The 19,027-nt window shown below is 37.7% G+C and overlaps 1 protein-coding gene across 4 annotated transcripts in view; it reads right to left on the bottom strand.

Moving 5' to 3' along the window:
• Positions 1-1,389: 1,389 nt before the first annotated feature.
• Positions 1,390-19,027, bottom strand: part of LOC112995784 (very long chain fatty acid elongase 7) — a 33,858-nt gene continuing 16,220 nt past the window's right edge. For all 4 annotated transcript variants that reach the window (XM_064499822.1, XM_064499823.1, XM_026120979.2 and 1 more), the window contains exons 2-8: positions 14,023-14,116; positions 11,909-12,099; positions 9,608-9,688; positions 9,136-9,192; positions 7,522-7,627; positions 4,448-4,584; positions 1,390-3,219 (exon numbers count right to left, since the gene is read on the bottom strand). In XM_064499822.1, coding sequence (XP_064355892.1) covers positions 3,016-3,219; positions 4,448-4,584; positions 7,522-7,627; positions 9,136-9,192; positions 9,608-9,688; positions 11,909-12,099; positions 14,023-14,086 — 840 coding nt within the window. In that variant the 5' untranslated portion in view covers positions 14,087-14,116 and the 3' untranslated portion in view covers positions 1,390-3,015. The remainder of the gene's footprint in view (positions 3,220-4,447; positions 4,585-7,521; positions 7,628-9,135; positions 9,193-9,607; positions 9,689-11,908; positions 12,100-14,022; positions 14,117-19,027) is intronic.

Genomic DNA, 19,027 nt, shown 5'->3' with positions numbered 1-19,027 from the left:
GAAAAGCAAACTATGTTATAGTAGTTGTTACAGGAATAAAGCCAAACATTTTGGGAAAATCATTAATAAAACCAAGGTTTCTGTTTTACGGCCAAAGGAACATGACAGCATGACAGTTTTTAATATAAAACGCTTGTTGTATATTAACTATTTATCTTGCAGAGGATATAAACTTATAAATCTATGTTGCCTTTATTTGTATTCCTATTTCTTGGTTAAGTAAAACTTCAGAGAGCAAAAATGACTGACAGTTGGCTTCATAACATACAGAAAACTAAACCACTATGCAAGTGAGAAATTACGTAACAGAAACCTGGAGTGGCCCTTGCTGACAATCTGCTGAATGATCAGCATCTCCACTTTCTTCTACAGCTTATTACTTCTTAATTTCAAGCAAACTGGCTCTGGAGGCACTTGGTGATTGTGCACCTGCTAGATTTGGAAGTTCTTCCTGGCTCGCTACAGTCCAGCACCTGCACATGCCCAGAGCTGCTCGCTTTTGAGCACGTATACTCCCAGCTCTCACTTAAGCCCAGCTGAGTTTGAAGAATCAGGTACTGATCTAGGTCTCAGACCAACAGTGTGTCTGGCTTCTCACACTCAGCTGCAGGATGCTTTTCTTTCAAAATGTAGATGGAGACACAGTACCTCTTACTTTTTAGAAAGCTTCCAGCTGGTCCTGATACCTGCATATTTATGCATTTTGTATTACTTGCAGGGGAAGTATTGTGAAATGAGAGACCAGAACCAGGACTTCCCCCACCATCTTACTAATTATCTGCAAGAGTACAGAGTAATGCCCACCCACCCTACAGAAGAGGTAGAGAATAGCATCATCCAGCTCACACCACAGATTAACAATTGTTAATTGTTAATTAGCAACAAGCCTTTTCCTAGGAGGCCTCTGTTTCCCATACATATGTTTGGGCCCTCAGGCTCAAGAAAGCTGTGAACCAAATTGTTCCCTTTTCTTCCTTCATCAGTTTTTATTTGGTAAACTCTTATATTAAAAATGGGGAGTACTCAAGCTTTAAAAATAAAAGAGAGGCAAGTTCTGTCCATCTGTTTGACTAAACAGTGGTAGGTGCCTATCCTTAGGCACCCTGGAACCTAAGGGCACACAGACATGAGCTGGAGGCTGGCTGGATTCAAGACTTATGGTCAGTGATTACAATTCCCACAGAAAGTTGGTGTGGCCCCTAGTCAGCATCCTGGCTGTTTTGGATTCTGCACACTGCCAGGGAGCTTAAACTCAGCACAGAGGATTCTAGGATCAAGCAGCTAAAAATTAAAGGGTTGCAATATACATCTCAAGCAAAGTGCTTTTGGGGATCTAACTTTCAATCTGCCATGATTGTTGATAGCTGCAGCAATTAAGAAGTAGAAAGATAAAATATAAATTACTTTTTATTTGTTTTATAAAGGAGACTCATATGTAATTTTGTAAGAAATCATTTGCAACTCACGTCCAAGATAAAGTTCAAAGTCTTTTAGCATTAACAGAACACAACAAATGTCAGTATTCCCATAAAAGTATCCAGGTAACAAAATTTACTTGCTTGGAATTGTACAACAGGAAGGCAATTCAAAAATCCCCTAAAGTTTAAGGTATTTGAAAATCCCACACATCCAATCAAGTACAAAATAAAGCTTCTTTTCTGTTAGTAGTGATCGTAATAGAAAACAGTACATTTAAATACAACACATTCACTTAAACTTCGTTAACTTCTCATTTACATGGCTGTTGCATACAGTAATTCCTTAATAAACTCATACAGTATAAATGCAACTTGCATACATATAGCTAGGTCCTTTAATTTCTGTACATGTGTGACCATAACGACCTGCCTAGCAATGGAAAACAACATGTTGGTTGATTATATATGGACTGCAGTCATGCCGTATGACCATCTCTCTCAATAGTTCAGGGAATGGCATGCATCTTTTTACCTAGTACCAGAAAGCAGAAACAAAGTGCTATTGGAGAATGGAGAAACTTTAACCTTGAGTTGTTACAAAAACAAACAATAAAAAAAAACTTTCTAGGAATGTATTTCAATAGGTAAGGGAAATGGGAGGAAACAGAGTACAGTACAATCATACTAGCTGACATTTAGGCTTCAATCAAACTCTGTTTCTTTTTTAAAAAATGTTATTGGAAGACTAAGATTTTGGCTACTGAATTACAAGATTCAACAGTCTGGCCTACTAAGATCAAAATATATCTGTAGATATGTTGAATAATATAACAATATTTCGATACTTGGTTGAACAAACCAGTAGGTTTTTTGATCATTACACAATAACACAGTTCAGATAATGTTTAAATTAGTAGATGTTTCCTGCACTTAGGATAATGCTTAAATGAGTATAAATTTCCTACATGAAATGACTTAAGATATTTTAGTAAAACAGGGTATATCCAGAAAAATCTATCATCTTCAAATTAAACACCATACTTTGACAGATTAAGATATATCCCATTCTTTAATGTAATATAGTTGGTAAACACATATAACAATGTTTATATGTATTAACAATATTAATGATAAGCTTTAGATTCTATAAACTGTATTTATTGAAGTTTCATTCTTTTAATAAAATGCAGCTGACATTCTCAACAACTTATAACAAGGTGCAGTAATGTTCTCAGTGTTCAAAGTACTATGTACTTGTCATACACATTTTAATTTTCCCAATGAATACCCTTATTTGCATGCATCTTCTAGATAGAGATCATCTATCCAGTCATTTCTAGCAAGACAAAGATGAACAAGGTATTGGGAAAAAAGAAAAGCACAACTTTTTTTTTAATCTGAGATCCACGTTGTTCCACCCACCCCACCCCCCCAAATTCTGAAACCCAAATAACTTATGGTAAAAATACCAGTTCTGTTTTGGAAAAAAAACATACAAAATATACACGATGTAGTGTGTGCACCTAAATATCTTGATTGTCAAGTAGTACAAGTTTCCACTTGGAGATATACACATTTTTATAGACAAGAGTTTGTTTCACTGATCTTTGCTGATCTTTTCTTTTGTCATCTTTGGTAGTCTTTGCCCCTTTGTGTAAGCATGGTACCAGAAGTGGAGAAACAAGACTAAAAACATAAAGCCATATAGCCAAATAATAAACATGAAAATTGGATACTGGTACTGACAATCATCCATAATGTAGATTTGTCCTATGTGGCCTGTAACCATAATAAACTGGACCTAGAAAAGATAGATATGAAAAAATAAGTATTTCTTAAATAAAAGACAAACTATACAAGTTCAACAAAGATTCAGCATACCTCACATACAGAAAGAACACAAAGTTGGGGAGGCTTTGTCCGCTATAGAGATGGACCTTTAGCGTGCCCCCAAGATGTTACTCCACTGAAATACTTTTTCACAGAATAAAGAAAGGGAAGTCCTGGGATAAACTGAAAGTGAATTACAAGCAGCATGGAGAAAGCCTTACTAGGAGAAAGGAAGTCTGCACTTCCCGGATCAGAAAAGAAACAAAAAAACAGGCATGTCTGACTAGTGACAAATGGGAAACTCCTTTAGAAAATATAGCCAGAAGAACTGGTGAACATAAATTCCCCCCCTCCCTACCTTACACACTCTCATATTACACAAAGGCCTGCAGGTCCCAAGAAACAATTTAACAAAGAATTTTAAAGAAAAAAGTTCCACATAAAAGGAAAGTTAATAATCCACAGGTTGCACCACCAGGACAAAAAGACTTAAATAGGTTATAATTGTTCAGGCTAAATCATCCTTAGTTACATGAACTCTTCCATTAACACCAGACCTGGTTTAAGCAGTTACTAGCCATGGTTACCTCTCCCTGCTCATTTCCCTCCTCCACCAGCAGAAGTCTCTTTGGTCAGGCCAAACTAATAGTTTAGTCAGAACCAGAGTTTAGAGAATTCAACCATAAAAAACGCAGGGCATGAAAAAGTAGCCAGAGCAGTAACCATTTCAAAGTGATTTGCTGCTGATAGAACAGCTAATGTAATTATTGCAAGAGCATTTTTTCAGGCTCTGAATCAAGGAGAGGTAAATTCTTTAAAATCAAACAGTTTCTGTGAAAGAATGGACAAGAAATTCTTAAGAAATACTTCAGGTGACACTCTTTTTTTCCTTTACTGATTACTGTTTACATGTATATTCTGTGCATTAATAAGTTATTTGTATGTTTTCTTGGTGAAGGCTAACATTCTAATCATTTTTACACAGGCAGTGAGTTTTGTAAATTTATTCACCAAGTACTGCATAACTGAAAACTTCTTGTGTGTAAATCTCAGGAATTATTGCAAATGCTGAAATCAGCGGATTTGAGTGGATTTTGTATGAAACTACTTAAAACAAAGTAGAAATTTACTGCATAAACTCTGCATTAGTCACAATCAGCTTTCTGAGAGATGTTCAAGTCAAACAGAAAATTACTCACAAGCTGTATAGTTGTCATGTATTTTTTCCACCACAAATATTTATGATAGGCTGGTCCCAAAGAACAGATTCCATAATAAGTATACATGACGACATGTACAATACAGTTCAACAAAGCATGAAACGTTCCTAAACCACCTGCAGAAGAACAAAATATGGTAGTATTTGTGCATCACATGTTTAAGAAGCCAGTGTGGGGGTCCTAGCAGCTTAGGTTTTTTTTGTTTTTTGTTTTTTTTGGGGGGGGGGGGCAGACATACTTCAAAACCTACAGGCTTTGATTAGCCCTTAGAAGTATTTAACCTGAATTGTGTTGACACCAGTTCTGAAGAGTCTCAGCAGTTTCCCTTCTCAGTAAAGGCTTATCTAATCATTTCCAAAACAGCAATAAAGCCTAACTGATCTACATACATGCAAGAAGTTTTAGTGGCTTTTTTTGTTCTTTTGTTTTTTTCATTAAAATATGCTCAGAGAATTTAGTGGTAACTGTTCCTCCTGCTTTATGCCTCTTTTCTAGGTATTATGATGAACTTCGCACAGATCTAGAGGATAAGCTGTAGTTTTCTCCCCAACAGAGATTTCCAGGAAGGGAATCCCAGTTTCAGATAGTAAGTTTTGGGACTCAGGAGCTAAGTGAAAGTTCCAGAAATCCAGGTTCCATCTCAAAACCACACTGACAGGGGAAAGGAAATTTAGAGCCAAGTAACTCCCTGCTTTGCGGCAAACTCAAGACTGAGGCAGAAACATTTCAAAAAGTGAGCAAGGAAATGTTCCTTTCTCCTGTGGATCAACTATGCAATTAGATGATCCTGCCAAGAGTAATTTTATTTTAATGAACACAAGAAATTATAGGTAAAAATGATCCCAGAAGTGGTATATACAGACAGGAAAGTATTTCTGAAATACAAACATGAAAATATTGAGTACCAGGGGAAAAAAAAGTCATGAAAGCCAGACACTTAATGAGAAATTTTTGTAACCAAAAGTCAATTTTCCATTAAGAATCATTCAAGTTAAAAATAAAATTTATTTTGTGATTTTAGTAGCTCACACTAGCCTTCCAGCTTTGTATTTCACAACCACTTCAGCTGTGACTGCAAGCTCTCTTTGAAATTTAGCTATTTGTATTTCTGAAAATAATTTGAAGTGTTCCTACAATCCAAATATACATACTTTCTGGCCTGCACAGTGGATATTCAAAAAGAAAAAAAAAGTTAAAGCGGAGAAAAAGGAAAAAAACAACCTATACAACAGTACAAAAATGTGCTCCAAAAAGCAACACCACACATAAGCACCGTTGTACAATTCCCTGTTTATATCAGGTTAGAGAGAAATCAGCCTCTCTTTTCACAAACCCATTGTTTTTTAAAAACAGTTTCCAAAGCTTTGTCAGTAGAGGCCATAATACCTCTATTTAGAAGGAAGGACAAACAGTGATGAAACTGAATACAAGATAAACATCAAGAAGCCTGAAATTCTTGGAAACAATTTTAAGTTATCAAACAGAACAATATTTGGGAAGATTAGTATGAAGATAAGCAATAGAGTGTTAGAAACAAACACAGCTCTTCACAAATGTGAGCGAATATCACTATGAGAGGACAAAACAGATCTTGCACACTTTGCAGAAAGTATTTGTCAAATTATCACATGGGAAATTTGAATCTGATGCTAAGTCAGAAGCCTGTATCTGGTATACTGATCTGATGTCCAGATAAAAGCTAGAACGTTAATGACCTATAATGGAAACTTTTCAAGGTGGAAGAGGAGGGACTGTTAGTTGCTGGGAATTCTTAGCAAATCTCAAAACATACTGAACTCCACACTGAGGAAATTATTTACAATTTCATCATTATTTTAAAGTATCAGTCACTTGGGAACATTTCAGAAGGACATGGTCAAGACACCAGCTTCTCAGTAACAGAAACAAGACAGCTACAGCAAAAGTGTATCCCGTTATACCCTAGGAAAACCTGCACCCTGACACCTTCAAAAGACCCCACCTACCAACCTTCTGGACTGCTTCAAGGGTTTGTTTTGTTTAATTCATAAAACAAGCACTAACAGATCAGGTTTAATAAGCAATAGTTCTTTTCATCAATTTGTCACCCATTTTCCTAGGAAAAATAACATGCCAGAGAACATGATTGAAGAAATATGTATAAAAATCCTATTCCTCAGTGAAAACTCCTTCTGCTTATGCTGAATGCTAAAATATATACATATATATTCATATTCTAATGGCATGCTATATTTATTAGTGTTACACACTAATGCTATAGCGTAGAAAGATGCACTGTAGGTAAATGAAATGCAAGGATCCCTCCCTTTTTTGCTCTTCAGAGAGACTGCAGAGTAGAGTCAGGGGATTAGAAAGGTTTAAGCAGGAAAAATTAAAAAAAGACTCAAAGCAGAGGAATGAGAAAGTGAAAGTAAGCTAGAGGTAGAAGTGGACAAAGAATTTCAGTTCAACACGATTCAAATATGGATACAGCCTAAGCTTATGTAATAAATAAGGCCCAGAAAATATCTTGGTAGGTTTGTGAGGGCCAGAGTATTATAAATAAGCTCCAATTATGTGATCCAAGGCCAATAAAAATAACTGAAACAGAGCCTGAATAACTTCTAAAGCAGGCAAAACAAAGGATGCTCAGAACAATGAGAACACACTTCTCCCCTCCAATTCAGTTCTTACGTTTCAAGGGACAGATGTCTTTAATGAAGTTTCAACAGAGTATCTGCCCCATACTTCTCCCCTACCACTTCTGATTTTGCAATCATGTTTTTATTTTCATTTAAAAATGCTCTTGGTTTATACATGTCTCTTTCCTCTGCACTTTCCTCCCCTAGCAGAAAGCAAGGGTACACAAAATGCTGTCAAATAAGAAAAATGAGTATTTCTCATCCATTTAAAAATTGTAACGTACAGTTATCTCAGCTGTTACATGAGAACTATTAGACATTATACTTTAAAACATTGATGTTCGCAAGATTTTTAATGCTGTTCTTTAAATAATTTTTTTGTCTTTTTGTCTTTTTAAACTTTTGCTACCAGAAGAAGTGCCATTCCACTACCTGGAGCAAATTTGACTCCAAACCACCAGGTCCATGGCATGATGGAATGATGAAAGACATGCAGGAATGTCACTTGGCTGTTCTTCTTACGCAGAACAAAAAATACCTGAAACACATTTTAACAAACAGAATGTTACAGAAGATACACAAGCCCAACAGACTTAGAGTAAAGTGTGTGCTCACTACTATACAGTTAAAAATTCTTCACAGTTGCAGTCTCATGAGAAGAGGAGAAACTGAGGCACTGGACTTGAGTAGCAAGTTTTCCAAAAAAACCAAACCAGTAAGTAAAATCCACCAAAATCCATAGAAGTTTTCTCTGGCTTTTGAGAACAAATGTCCAAGGTTGAGTCATCATCAATGACTACAATGGAGAGTGTAAGATGGACTTGCTTGGACTGAAAAGTATCTAGAAACATCAGATTTTAAGTCCCTTGAACTACTAAGAAAAAGCCATTTGAAATGAGTAACTGAAGGACTAACAACAGATACAGACAGGAGAAAATATTGTTAGGGAAATAGCACTTTATTACGAACCCTGACTTAGCTAACCTTGGAAAAAGATAGCATTAGGAAGAAGAAATGTAGGTATTTCTTAATGGATATTGACTGGCTACATTTAAATGGACAGACACAGGGAAGTGTTAAGGAAAGAAACAGCAAGAAAATTTTATAAGGAGAAATCAGGTCATGAGAAGCATGGAGTCAGAGGACAAGAAAACGAACATAGTGGGAAAGAAGAGTCTGGTGTGCCATGGAAAACCTTTGCAACCTTTGATTGGGAGGATTTAAAATAAAATTTAAAAGATTTTTTTCAGGACCAGGACTAATTACAAAGGGACAATCTGACCACTGGGTGGCAAAGGTAAACAGAGCACTAAACTGGTCAGGCTTTTCCAGCTTCAGCACTCCTGGTCCTTCCATCAACATTCCACCTGGCCCAGTCAGTACAATCTTCAGGTGTTGAACCACGAGTTTTTGTAGATGAAAGTTAGATGGGTAACTCTTCTTGCAGAGTGTAGCACATCCTAACTGCTCATTAGTCAGCTCCTGAGTCACCACTATTGTGCCTGACACAGTAAGACAACCCGAAATCACAGCCAGCTCCAACATTCAGAAGCTGGTGTCAGAATCGCTAAACCAACCCTGCTGGAAGGTGTCCCTTGGGTATGGCAATTTATGCTGTATTCAGAGTTGTTGATGCAAATATCCAAAAGGTGGAAGATAAAATCTGAAGATGATATGGAGGAAAAAAAAATCAAGATAACCAATGGCAATTTTAATCTGCAGTAGTCAGTGTTGAGGCAAGTATCTCTGTAACACAACAGCTTAGTGTATTCAGCTGTTAAATGGACAATTATTTTTGAGGGCTTCCTCTTTCTTAAAGGTATCTCACAAATTAACATTTTCCCCGATAATCAAGGAACAGCAGTGTAATGGGACAATAAGATGAGAATACATAACAAGGGTAAACACCTTGATGGGATTCCAATAACTGAAGGTCTGAGGGCTAATAAATGAGCAATTCATGCCTCCCACCCCCCGAAACAGCACTGGTTCTTTGACTGGGAAGAAGAAACTTCACTATTTATTTATTAGTTTACAAATACTTACAGTGTCTAATAATTCAATGAACTTGGAGAAATAGTAAAGCCAACAAACTCGTACCATCTGCAAGAATGAAAACCAGAAATAGTAAAGTCATAATAATCATAAATCATAACACAGAAGCTGCAGAGTAATAAGTAACTATACAACGGGAAAATATATGGACAAGTATGTGGTATCACAAAGTTGACTGAAAGGGATTTAATTAAATAGTTGGCTTTTTTGTTTGTTTTAAACATGAAACTTCCCTTAATCCTTATGGAATTTTAAAACTAAGATGAACAAGCCAAAAATACATTGCCTATTTCTTTTTCCTAAACAACCAGCCCCTTCAGTTAACTCACGTGCTCTCCATTATGCAAAGGGCATTTTCATTTAGTGCATTCTGCTCTACAGCAGTGTGCTTGGTGCTCAAAAAGGAGTTCCCAAAACAGAGTCAGTGTAGCATAACAACTTGGCCTCACATTTGGCAACTTACTCTTAGAGCTGTAGGTGACCTTGAGTAGTCAACAATCTCACATCGGAATGAATACCCTGTGGCCCAGCCTGACATAAGAAACTGGAAAAAAAGGGAGGGGGGCAAAGGTTTACTTTATGATTTATGAAAGATTCATTCATTTCAGTTGACTTTTGCAATCACTAAGCACGAGAAAAAAACAACATTAAAAACTTGTTGAATCAGCAGCCTTGTCAGTCATCTACCTCTGTAGGCTAGCTATCAGGAAATCCTTTGCTGCTGCAGATTAACAAATTTCTACTTCCAGGGCCACACCTATGGATAAAGGGATGTAGAGAGATGGTTCTTATCTCAGCATTAGCAACTGAAGAGGATAAACAGCTGCAACTCAAAACAAAAGCATCTTGTGTAAATCAGGTCACAAAAGCAAACCAACCATTTTTAAATTTCTGAAGTATTGAGATGTTTGGCTCTAATAATTTAAAAAAAACAGTACAACAGAAAAGCACAGTTTAAAGTCATTAGGACAAGGAAGGAATTAATACGTTCTATATTTTTCGCCTCACAGTCTCCAAAATTTTGCTTAAAAATTGAACTGTTTGATGCAATTAGTCTTTCATTGACATCTGCATGAGAAGCTAAGGTTTAACAATCAAAAGCAGAGGTACAAGACCAGTGGACTGTATGTAACAAGTATCACATGTAATCTTTTCTCTTGGAATATATTAAAACTCAGACAAGAGCAACATTGTTAAAATTACACTTGGTTCACTCTCCTGCCAGCCAGTAGGACTACTAGATCTTACATTTGTTTAAAAAATACATGTTATTGATTAACCATCATAATCCACCACTCGTGCATGATAGGAAGTTCAGTTTTCTTGACAGATGAAGTTCTTAGTCCATAACTGCAATAGATGTTTAAGTTTTTAAAGAATCACTTGCTTAAATTAAACAAGATCTGAAAGACCATCAAGGTGGCACAATGCTAAAGCGCCCACAAAATGGCTTGGATTCAAAGAGGGAAAGAAGTAGCTTTTTGCTGAGAGACAGACAACAGCTGAGATTCAATTTGTTATACTGTCTCTATGCATTTGTTCATGAAATTTTAAAACAGAAGCCTCGACAGCAGATTAATCAAACACTATATTAGCATTAGATTCTTTTAAGTTTAATTTTGGTTTAGTTTTCTAAGGGTTTAAAAACAACAGCAAACTCAACACCTAATCACAAAAAGAAGGCTGTCTAGAGATTTTTCAAAACAAAGAGTAAAAAAACCAAATGCATGCATCTCTCCCAACACTTCCATTCGACACAATAGTCATTACACAAAATAGCAGCTGCTGCATGGACTTTAAAGCACTGTTTAAAAAAAAAAGTCAGCAGTTCATTATAACTCCTGATAAAAGTTATGCAAATTGAGTTAACAGAAAGCTTGCAGATTTGGCAGGGTCACCAGGGAACTTTTCATTATGAATTTGCCAAACCTGAAATAGCTGCAGCCATGTAACCACATTTAACACAAAGAGGGTCAGTACTACAACACTGGTGTTTTATCAGGCAAACGTGTAAGACTATCATTCACACAATACTATTGTTAACTAGCTACCTTTTTTTTCTTTTTTTTTTTTTTAACTGAAGAAGCTGTCTTAAGCTTTAAAAGCTGGTTCCAAATTATAGCTTTTACATGGTCTATATCACTCATGCTTAAGGATTTGTAGGTCATTCACTGCATAACCCTATGTAACCCATCTGGCTTGAAAGTCCAACATTTGCTTGAACTATTAACTACAACAAAATCGCAAGACTCCTTTTGAGAGAAAGAGTATTTACTATTTCCAAAAAGTCAGTGCTAAAGATTTTTTTTTTTTAAGGATAAAGATACCAAAATTAGATATTGTTAACTTCTTCAATTTAGAATCTAGATTTAACTGAAGATTATTCTGCAGTTATACAGTGTTTGAAACATCATTGCTGACTATCATGTAGCAGGACAGAAACAATTACAACAGACTAAAACATGTAATCTACTTTTCCTTCTCCAGCCCAGGGAAATTAAGTAAATTATGAGGATTTTTCATTTTTAAAATTACATCTAATGGCACATAAAATATTTTACAATCTTCCCTTCTAGGTATGATTTACTCCTTTTTCAAGTATCAGCTCAATTAGTTTAGTCTGCTCCTTGGAGGAATGTAATTACAAGAACCAAAATAATGCTTTTTTTGAGAATTGCAGAGGAGAAATTAATAAATTCCTCAAAACATGATATGCAATAGTTAGAGACACAAAATGTATATTTCAAATAAATGCCATACTTACTTCATAAGTCATATATAAGGAGAGGATTACCACACCAAAATTGTAATATACCATTATGTGCCTGAGTTCAAAAGGCTTTTTATTTTCCATGAGTTTGGGTCCCAAAGAAGTGGCAAAATAAATGTAGGCTCCAATGATAATGGTTGTTGGAAAAGGTGAAGACATGAGCAGCAAGCCTTCCACTCTTGGATCTAGGGGAGGGAAAAAAAAGAAAAACAAAAGTCAGATCTTTCCAGTACTTATCAAGTCCTAAAAAGCTACTGATCCTTAATCAGAAAGTTTCTGCATGCACTGCTCAAGCTGCTGAGCGCGTTCACTGCAAATCCCCATCAACTGGCTCACAAGGTTTAGCGCCTGCCAGATTCCAGCCTTCCTTCTGCATCGGCCCTTCACACTTGCAGCCAAGAGGGAAGATGGCACTCCAGAACCAGGAGCGCTCTGATTTTCAGGCTAAAGCTCTGCCTCAAGAAAAGTCCACATTTTTACACATTAATACACCTTGGGAGGCAACAGCGGAAGGTAACAGGCAAGCAGAGCACTGAGGCTGCATCTCCAAGCGAAGCTTCATTCTTCTGGGGGAGCATGAACCTTATGTACCAAGTTCAGGTCACAGAATAACAAGTAGCCCCACTCTTCAAAATCCTTGAGCCTTATAAGCAGTATGGTGTTAGCCAAAGTAATCATGGGGATTTTGAAGTTAGAAGACATTCTGTCCCATCAATCAGTGTTCATAGCTTAGTACTTGAGGCCTGTGCCTATTAAATCCAGGCATGTCAACACTTTCAATGCACCATAAAACACACAATTTCATATTGCAAGCCTCCAAATGACAAAAATGCTGTAAATTCCTCTCCAATTATCCCATACAGATTTTAACTTTTGCAGAGTCGTTCTTCTACGCATGTGCTGTTCTCTCCCTCCACACCTGACCACAGCAGACCTGCTAGCTTCCACTACGATTCACTTTTCTTGTGGCCCATCATAGAGGCCTGGCTCACCAAAGGCCTGACCATTTCTTCATAATCAGGAGACTGCCAAATTAAATATATATATTATTTTTTGTTTTGTTTAAATAAGCTGACTTTTGGAAGTTTCATTTCTGAATGACCCCAGCTTCACTACTGGGTCAGCAAACTGCTGCTTTGGTGCTTTGTTGCTCTATTTTGGAAGTGGAACTATACCACTACAAATTTTTGTTAAATGTTTAATTTATGACTGAACCGCCCTAGGTTAGTGATCTTCAGCCCATGGCATTCAAGCAACATATTATCCCTGATGCCCTCTGATGTTGTTTCCAGCCACTGGAAATGAACAAAAAGCAAGGAGGAGGGCAGAACGCAGTGCTGCTTGCAGCATGTAACAGGCTCCGTCCTGCTGCCCGCAGACCAACAAGCGCTGTGAACCACAGCACCAGGCATTAGATAAAAAATGAAATCTCTACACGCGGCACCGCAAGAGAATCACTAGCTCTTTACAGCCCCAAACTTGAGATCTCGTCTGTCGTCTCTTTGGTAAACATGAAGAGCTACAGAACAACAATGTCAAACCAAAGCATGTTTAATATCCTCCTACCAGCTGCAACAAGAGAATAATGTTCCTTTTCTAAACAGGAGTGTGATACAGTGAATTACTCTGAAGAGTAATTTCAGATAATATAACAACTCATCAGGTTTTGTACTTCCTTTTACCTGCTACGTTAGCATCAGCCAAAGCAAAATACAGCAATACTGTGCACCTCACCCTATTAACTGATAAAATAACATTAGTTTTGCAACAAAAAAAAAAAAGCTTTATGTTTAGTAATGCAGAAAAATATAAACTACTATTTTCTGGCAAGCTGAAAAACCCTTATAGAAGAATCACTATCTATACTTTATTTAGTCTGGATTTTAAGTCCATAAGTATCTGTGTTTTGTTTTTTCATTTTTTTAATTGCAGAAACTATCCTGTTCTTTATAGTTAAAAATGTCAATAGGTAACCTGACAAGCCTTAAGAAACATTTACAGGAAGACAAAGCTACTTTAAGTTGCTGATAAATAGTATACTTAGAATAGCTACACAATACTATTCGAAATCATTGAAAGTTAATACATTTTAGACTGAAATGACTCACCGGCATCTTTAATCCATTCATCATAAAGTAGTACAGCCTTTGATGTCAGATTGCTAAAGGCCATTTTCACTTGATTAAGATTTTATGATGCTGCCTGCAGGAAAACAGAACAAAACAGAAATATGGATTTCTGTAATTAATGAAAAAAAAGATGAATAAAGTGTTTTGGGAAAGATTTTCAGGAAGCAGAATGGAAAAAAACATGGAGAAGGTTAACAGCGCACTGCATGTGAAATACAGACCAGGGAGCGGTAGCTGACCACATCGCACTATGCTTGGGGCTAATTTACAGCCGAGTTGGTATGCGCAACAATATGATTTTGTAATCTCTACATGCCAGACAAGGTGCTTCCATACCATAAAACGTTATCTCAAGAAACCACGCTGTGGTTAACCGTTACAATTAAAGGAAAAATATAAATAAAGGGCAGCTGCTTAAATCCATTTTTATTACCATCTCCATTTAAAGTTCAATTCACTGATATGAGAAAAAGTTCAGCTTTGCAACATTTGCTGTTATTACTGAGAAGTTTAATTTTCTATCTAAGAAGTATTTGTAAGGTAGGAGGGCAGGAGGAAAGATGTTAGTATGTCTGCATGCTCCTTTTAAGTACAATAATTAGTCATGCTATAATCAGTATGCAAATTACACTCTGATGAATCAACTGTTTCCACACCAGGACTGTGAAGTGTCGCAGTACTACTGATATCAGTAACTCACAAAAATTATCCAGCACATATAGTTTGCAAGCAACACCGCCTGCATATGTAAAGCAAAGAAATAAGCTTCTGTGCATACTGATATTTGCTACAAAATCAAATACTCATTAGCCCTCCCCTTATCTCATTCCCCCAGAAAATACTTATATATATATATATATACATATATATATACACACACACACACACACACACACACATATAGATAGATAGATAGATAGATCCAAACGGTGCCTCTCCTATTCCCATTTCAGTGTGTCACTTAGCCATGTGATTTCTCTCAATACATCTGTGCAACCTTCACACACGATTTGCCTTCGCTGGCCTTGCAGGCAGTGGTGCCTGTTGCCAAGCAGCCCCTTTCCTCCGGCCTCCATCCCTCCCGCCTCCGCCGGGCCGCGCCAGCTGCAGCTCGCCAGCCTCTTCCGCGCTCCCAGTGGCCATGCCGCGCTCCCTGCTCTCTCCAGCGACTCCTCATTTGTCCTCCCTTTAACAATCCTGCATAATAATGTCACTCGTCTCCCTTCTAAATCTATCTCCTGCTCACTCCCATTGCACAAGGGTTTTTAGGCACCTCGAGGTACACCACACACACCCTTCATCACAAGGCACAGCACCACCAGCAAGCCTGCCTCCGTTAGAGTCCCTCCCACCTACCTCTCCCCAGGTCCCATTTTGCTAACCACTTCTTTTCCCACTTATTCTTCCAGGTTATGTGTCTGTGTCTGTGTATCTGAAACCGCCATCCCTTTCTTGTTCAGAAAATGCTCCCTCTGCAAATCTTTAAAGTTCACATCTTCCAGAAATACCATGCTCCAGCACCAGCATTTCCCAAGTCAATGTCACCACCTTTGTGCTGACCATTTTCAGACACATACTCTGTACTACCTTGACTTAGCACCATACAAATTTAAAGAGCTACATGAAGTATCTTGAGTCCAAAAGAACAAAGAGGTGATGAGTTTCTCATTTCATCATAGCCACCATATTTAAGATATAACGTTATAATTCTTGCACTTTACAGACTAAAAACTATTTTTGTGGATGCCAGAAAAGTGAATATTGACCCAACAAGCCTATCATCCTTCACAAAACAAGATACATCTTTCTTTTCTTTTTCTTCTATTTTCTATATTAAAATATCTTTTTCTCTCTCATCATTTTTCTTAAAATTAAGATATATTTTTATGGTAAAAGTAATATATTGAGCTAACAAACATTTTTCATAAATGCAAACTTACTCCCCACTGCTCAGAGGAAAAACAGATACAGCAACTAAAAAGCAGAGGACTGTCCCATGATCCCTCACACAGCCTGCTAACTGTAATGCTAACTTCACAGAAGTAGTATTCTGTTATTACACTGAGCTGAACTTTAAAGTTAAGTCAGTCTCTCCACCACATAACCCTGGATACAGGGGACTGCTGAGACAATTCTGAACATTCACCAAAGGTCAAAAGCTTTACTGGAAGCCATCAAGGTATTTCTGATTTAAATATGTAAGTGCAGAACAGTCAATTTCTACTTACATAAATTAATCTGCTTACTCCAAACTAGTGACCATGTCATTCCAATAGAGTAAATATGGCTCAGACATGCGGGCACTGTAGTGTGTAGCATAACCTCCAATGTCAAGTGGATCAAAGACTCCTTTTTTATTCAAATGAAGTATAAATATCCCTTTTCACTTTTTTACAAATGTTTTCCAATCTACATAGCTTAGAGCACAACAATACATTAGGAACTAGACTTCTTTAGAGATTTCAGCTTCATCTATTATCATTTTTTTATTCAGTGGTGCCTTGCTCCACCCATTTCACATTGAACTGGTCCAAAGGCATTTGCTGTAATCGATAAACCATTTTCTGCACATTCCTGAGCTCTAGCTGTGCCCAGAAGTCTGCAGTAACTGCATTTATTCCCAGTTGTAATGTACACACACGCACAATCACGCCCGAGTTCAATGAGCCTGTGCAGGCACACTCATTTTATCACAGACCAACAAGAAAAGTCCATGTTCATTCTGACCAACTCCAACCTGCAACATCTGCTGCAAAGGGCATTCATGTGTTATAAAACTCTACGGCTAAAAAGGTGTTGGCAAAATCAGGACAAGTGGGAGACGTCCGCTGCCTTTCTAGAGAAGATTTCAGTGATGCTCTTCTTTTTGGCAATAGCAATCACACAAGAGAAAAGGATTCTATGGCCAGCGGTAAATTTTAAACACTCCACCATCTTGCTTCATAAGCCAAGCTGTGGATGATATCAAATGTAAAGCCTACGCTGTCTTGAACACCTAGTAACTTCAGAGTGTCTGATGAAAACTACAGCAACGCAGCTGCAAGTGACTGAGTGATGCATGGTGGAGGGAAGGGAATAAAAATCTGTTTTATGAATATTTTATTAAAATAGTTAGATCGATTACATTATCCTTCAAATCCAATATTCTTCCTATTTCAGTCTCATGAGTCTAGGAAGAGACAAGGCACAGCAAGCAGAAGATACATGGTTCAGCAGTATGGCAAACAGCTACAATGGTATTCTGCCAAAAGCTACAGACACCTCATGCACAGCATGGCTCAATGTTCCAATAAAATTATATTCACTGAATACAAATAACCACATTATATTTAATCAGCACTTCAATAAAACAATAGTTTAATAACTTCACTGCACACTCAAATCTTCCTGCTCACATCCTGACAAAGACATTACTGCAATTCAGGCTGGCTAGCTCAACTTGCTGACCAAACCCTAGGTTAAATCAATAACTTACTACTTCAAAATATGCTCTCAGAAATCCAGAAAATTCTGGTGTGGTTGCTGGCTCAAAATGTGGCTGCCATTTATTGCAGGTTTGGGGGAGGAGCTGGTCCGACTTTTCCTCCCTCTCATGGCACAACCTTCCCTCATCCTGACAAAGCAAGCTGACAAATATGTAATTCTTCACATTTATCCTCTTACCTCGTCAATACCACTTTAATTTTGTATTCGGAGTCAGACAAATGTGCGGTCTGTGTTTGAATAGCGACTCTTACACCTGCTCGCCGTTGTGGCCAAAAGTAAGCTTTCCACCTGGAACCAGACCGTTGGCAACAGGGAGCTGCCGCTGCGGGTGGAGGCGCAGCAGGGGCAAGCAGCCCTCTGCCCCTTCGGCCGGGGAGGCACCGACCCCGCTCCTGGCCCCGGCCCTGGTCAGCACTGCCAGTTCGGCTCCCTTTAAAACGTTTCACGAGCACTAATAGAGCAGGGGCGCTCTGCCTGCAAGGCTCGTTTGCGTTCACAAGCGAGGCAGCCGGACAGGACTCCGGAGCAGCGGGTAAGCCTCCGAAATGTCTGCAGTTCAGCTACTGTCCCTGGGAGAAGGATGCACCAGGCAGAGAGCAGCCACCCCAGCTCAGCCCCAACACACAAGATACATTGACGAACTGATAAATTGCTCTGCATCTGAAAGTAAGTGTAGTATAATAAATTAAACTAATTATTCTAAGAGCAGGCATAATGCCTGCAAGAAAGAGACTGCTCTTCAAAGGTTTTTTACAGCTGAAAGGTTGATTTCAAATCAACTTTTGTATATAGCACTGCTGCTTTACTTTCAATATGCTTTACAACTCTGCTCACTAAATTTAGCTAGCTATCTAATTTGCCTTTATAAGGGAAGTATTCCACTTCTGTGAAGGATTGTTTGCATTACAGTAGGTTTTTAGGATTTTGTGTTTGTTAACTACCTAGAAATAGGGTTAAGAGCAGCATGGAAGCTATTTTGTGTTATCATGTTCCACTTCTTTGACAGACTTAAAATTCTTATGAATAAAGGAAAAATATGATCAAGGCCTCTTATTTTTTTAAATAAAAGAGTAAAAGAACCCCCCCCACACACACACACAAGACAAACAACTAGCTGACGCTTCAGCAGCAACCAAACCATTTTTGAAAGACTGCTTTTTCACCATACAACCATGTTGCTAAGAAGCAACCTGATAATGCTTTGCCCATAACACAATCCTCCATAGTGCTTGGCAGTTTGATTCTATAGAACTTATCCGTATAAATACGAGATTGGAAATATCTGGCCTGAAGGGACAGACTGGGGGCAAACCAAGAAAGCCATTAGTTAAATACAAAGCCTTAGTTCTTTATGCTGCAAACTCATCTTCACTTTAAGCATCTATATAGCCACAATTAAGTTGGATAATATATATTTAGTTTACACACTTGCAACATACAGAATCAACACTTTACTTTCCAGTGTTCCACTTTCTGCTTATAACAAGATTACAAAATG

This window comes from Dromaius novaehollandiae, chromosome W, assembly GCF_036370855.1.
Source record: "Dromaius novaehollandiae isolate bDroNov1 chromosome W, bDroNov1.hap1, whole genome shotgun sequence".
NCBI lineage: Eukaryota > Metazoa > Chordata > Aves > Casuariiformes > Dromaiidae > Dromaius > Dromaius novaehollandiae.
Note: the sequence above shows the minus strand (reverse complement) of the source record. Positions and strands in the feature narration are given on the sequence as shown.